This window comes from Watersipora subatra, chromosome 3, assembly GCF_963576615.1.
Source record: "Watersipora subatra chromosome 3, tzWatSuba1.1, whole genome shotgun sequence".
NCBI classification, from domain to species: Eukaryota; Metazoa; Bryozoa; class Gymnolaemata; order Cheilostomatida; family Watersiporidae; genus Watersipora; species Watersipora subatra.
This window is the reverse complement of record NC_088710.1, coordinates 710460-713918: the sequence shown is the minus strand read 5'-3', so window position 1 is coordinate 713918 and position 3459 is coordinate 710460. Positions and strand designations below refer to the sequence as shown.

The window sequence follows — 3459 nt, the reverse complement described above, 5'->3', positions numbered from 1 at the left end:
TTATTCAGCGCAAGGTAAAGTACACGATGACCTGATGACCACCTTAATAGAAGAGTGAATCTATTTCATTTACAAGAGTGTCTCATAGAGTTACCTTGTAAAGTTACACATCTCTATAACATTGAAGATAATAATTTTAAATCCAGTGTTAAATGTAAGAGTAGACGATTCCTAGTGGACTTTGTTCTGTATGTTTTTGGTACTACTGGCGCGCTGTTAAAACATGGTTGTAAACACGGTGCAGCAGTCATGAGAGTGGGACAGTTCGTGGTGTGCTGGCAATCTTTCATAGATTAGACAGAATAATATTTGCTGTAGACTCTCCCTTCACCTGTTAAAAACCAGTTGTTCTTGTATAGAACTGCCTAGAACGGTTTTCAGCAGTCTCAACTAAAACAGGTTGAGTAGATAGGAGTAGCTGTTGCTATTAATTATAACCCTGCTAGCAGGTTAATTACTTGCATGCTTGAGAAACTGAGTAAGCTTGTGGAGGAACCACATGGAGAACACAGAGCTGGTAACTTTATTGGACAATAAATTTGAGGTTTTCAATTAAGTAATGTGAAGAGAATAACAGTCTATAAATAGATTATTCAGCGTATTGAGCACGTGTCAGAGCATTATTATATTGAAGTATAGACCTGCCCGGAGACTCCAAGTTGGAAAGTTAAATAATAATTAGAGCTATGCAGCTATATGGAGAAGGTGGTGTTGATAACTCTATGTGAATATTATACTTCATCTATACATTAGGTGTAGCAGGTCGTGAGATGATAATTTCATGTGGAGCGATGTAGTCGGGTGTCATAGCTATTGTAGCGTCATTTTTAATACAGCCATCCATGTTTAGCAAGGCTACCTCATACATAATCTGCCTAGACTTCATAGCAGTTAGTTCAGATGATAAAACTTTTCCATACTTCTAAAGAGGAAGAAAACTCTCTTTGACTAAATTGATTGTGTCTAGTCTCTAACACGAGTGGGTGTAACACGGAGTCATCTTCACATCTCCTGTTGTAATCATGTAATATATTTACTATTATAGCTGATGCGTTCAGAGATTAAAAAGCATGAGTGCATTTAGAGATTAAAGATAAAGCAGCACCCACCCTCAAATTAATGGGGGGGGGGTGAAAAACTGTCTATTAGCAGCATGAGCAAAAGAGCTGATACAAAAACCTAGTTTACAGAATTATAAAAAGATTTTGTTCATATGTTGACATACAAAGCTTAATTAAAAACAAATATCAAAAACATTGCGTAAGCCCAAAGCTCCGCAACCTCGAGACTATTGTTTGTAAATCCAAAAAGCGCCAGTAGATAAATACAAGAATTGAAATAATTACTCCCAACACCAGGTAGTCTCAATGAAGGATCAGACAATAGAGTTCTGTAATTATTGTGTGAAGTCATCCATAGAAGCTGGCGGTTGACTACTGTATTTCGGGAGGTGGAGGGAACTTCCAGGGCTGATCAGGGCCGATCAAACTTTCCCAATTGTTTTTGCTTGTCTTTTTTAAAGACACCTGTATGCGGCCATCATCTATCTGTAGAACAGATGTACATAGAAGATGCAAGAGTATCCTACACAAATGTGACCTGCTACAAAAGCCATCCTGGTTATATATGAATGTTGACAAGGCATATCGGATGAAAAAATTTGACAATAGACCGACGAGTTAGCTATGAGTAAGGGAGGTACATTGACAAGAAAAAATGCGACACCAAGATCTCACCTTGGTCTCTGGAAGTTTTTTAGTCTCGATATCTTCTGGCAAGTTGCTGACTTTGCATTTTAGCATTGGCTTGTCTCCGGCATTCACCAGGAAAATGAAGGACCTTGATAAACCATTAAGGAAACTCTCATCAGCAATGATTGCGGCTACGTTAGTGACCTCTGCACAAACTCCCAGGGTAGTAATAAAGACTACTGCATTCATGAAAGCAAACGACACTAAGCAGCGGGTTACCTCCATTTAATCACAAGAGTGTCGAGCCATTAGTTGAACCTTACTCTATGAAACAGTCTCTAGCTACTGTTATCTAGCAAAGAGGGAGACACTGCTTTGGAGTTGCTTATCCAGAAGGGAAGATTACTAATATGATGTCAGTCTCAATGCTGACTTATTAATCGGTAGCTATGACCGTGTAATCGCATTGACAAGGCTCACAGACGCACTCGACGTTTTTGATATGGACTCGTGAGAACTAACAATCAGAACTAAACACGAAAAACCTATTAACTAGTGTACTAATGGTTCATACCGAGTAGTTGATTGTATTTCAAAGTTCCCTTTCGCCTCCTTCTTCTTCAACTCTTTGATTTTAAAATGAAAAACATACTCTTTCTTCTTATCTTCCCTGACAACATCACCTGACAGAACCATAAGATAGACGGTGATAACAAACGATTGTAGGAACAGAGTAAGTCGGACCAAAATAGGAGAATAACCTGGCTGTCAATTTTCGATATTATTCAATGTTTGGTTGTTTCATCACATGACAGAGTCAGCAAGCAGTCTGAAAGAATGGGGAAATAAATTTTGTTACATCTAGTGAATGTGCATATTTTGAAAGCACTCACAACGCATGCTGTCAGGATACCATTGGATCTCTAGACTGCTGCTTGCAGCCATCCTTGGTGACCCCTTACTACTCTGAATGCCTGTTTCTAAAGAGACATAAACACATCAGATATTAGCTAAAATGGATGGTACAAACTAACTTGCATCATCATAGAAACTACCTGCTGATACAGATCAAATTAACATTAGCGAGGTATATAATGGTAGACTACATTACCATAACGGATTGTAGCTTCGGGTGAAATACTGCTACAAAAACATTGGACACTAAAATGATTCTCTAAATATGGATACAATATTTAGTGAGCAGTCGCCAAGAAAAGTGCTGAAATACACAAGTTTGTGACTTTATTATAACAGATAAAACCAGTAAGCAAAGCGTGTTTACCATCACAATGCTCGAGGGACATACAATATGCATTATTTCTGATGCAACCTTGACCTCTGTCTATAAATTATAGACCGAGAGTTTCTTGGTGGAGACTGATGCTGAAAATAGATAGATTTTGAAATCACATTTAGCACAGATGATGAACACTTACTGAACAGATACAGATGAAAATGGTAGAGAGCTATATCAGTGCTCAACTACCAAAATTGGTAGAAGTGTGCCAGCTTAGACAATTGCAAAGTAAAAGGCTAGCAGTTAATTTAGGTATGACATGCTTTTTGACCATCTGCGTAAGCGGAATAGACACCAAACCAGCAATGCTATATAAGCAGCATTATTCGCTATTAATACTCGTTGAGACAGACGACAGACGTAATGTAACTGTGTCACAGACATTAAATCCAAAGATACACTGCGGTGTAGTAGTACAACGTCATGCCGCTATATTATCAAGGCATCACCAGTCTGAGCAGCCAATCAAAG

The 3459-nt window shown here is 38.4% G+C and overlaps 1 protein-coding gene across 1 annotated transcript; it reads right to left on the bottom strand.

Moving 5' to 3' along the window:
* Positions 1-1069: 1069 nt before the first annotated feature.
* On the bottom strand, positions 1070-2667 carry LOC137391771 (uncharacterized). Its single transcript, XM_068078303.1, has 4 exons — positions 2585-2667; positions 2266-2374; positions 1737-1839; positions 1070-1547 (listed from the first exon to the last, which is right to left on the bottom strand). The coding sequence occupies exons 1-4, from the start codon at positions 2634-2636 to the stop codon at positions 1434-1436; spliced, it is 378 nt and encodes a 125-aa protein (XP_067934404.1). The 5' UTR covers positions 2637-2667; the 3' UTR covers positions 1070-1433.
* Between the last annotated feature and the right edge of the window lie 792 nt (positions 2668-3459).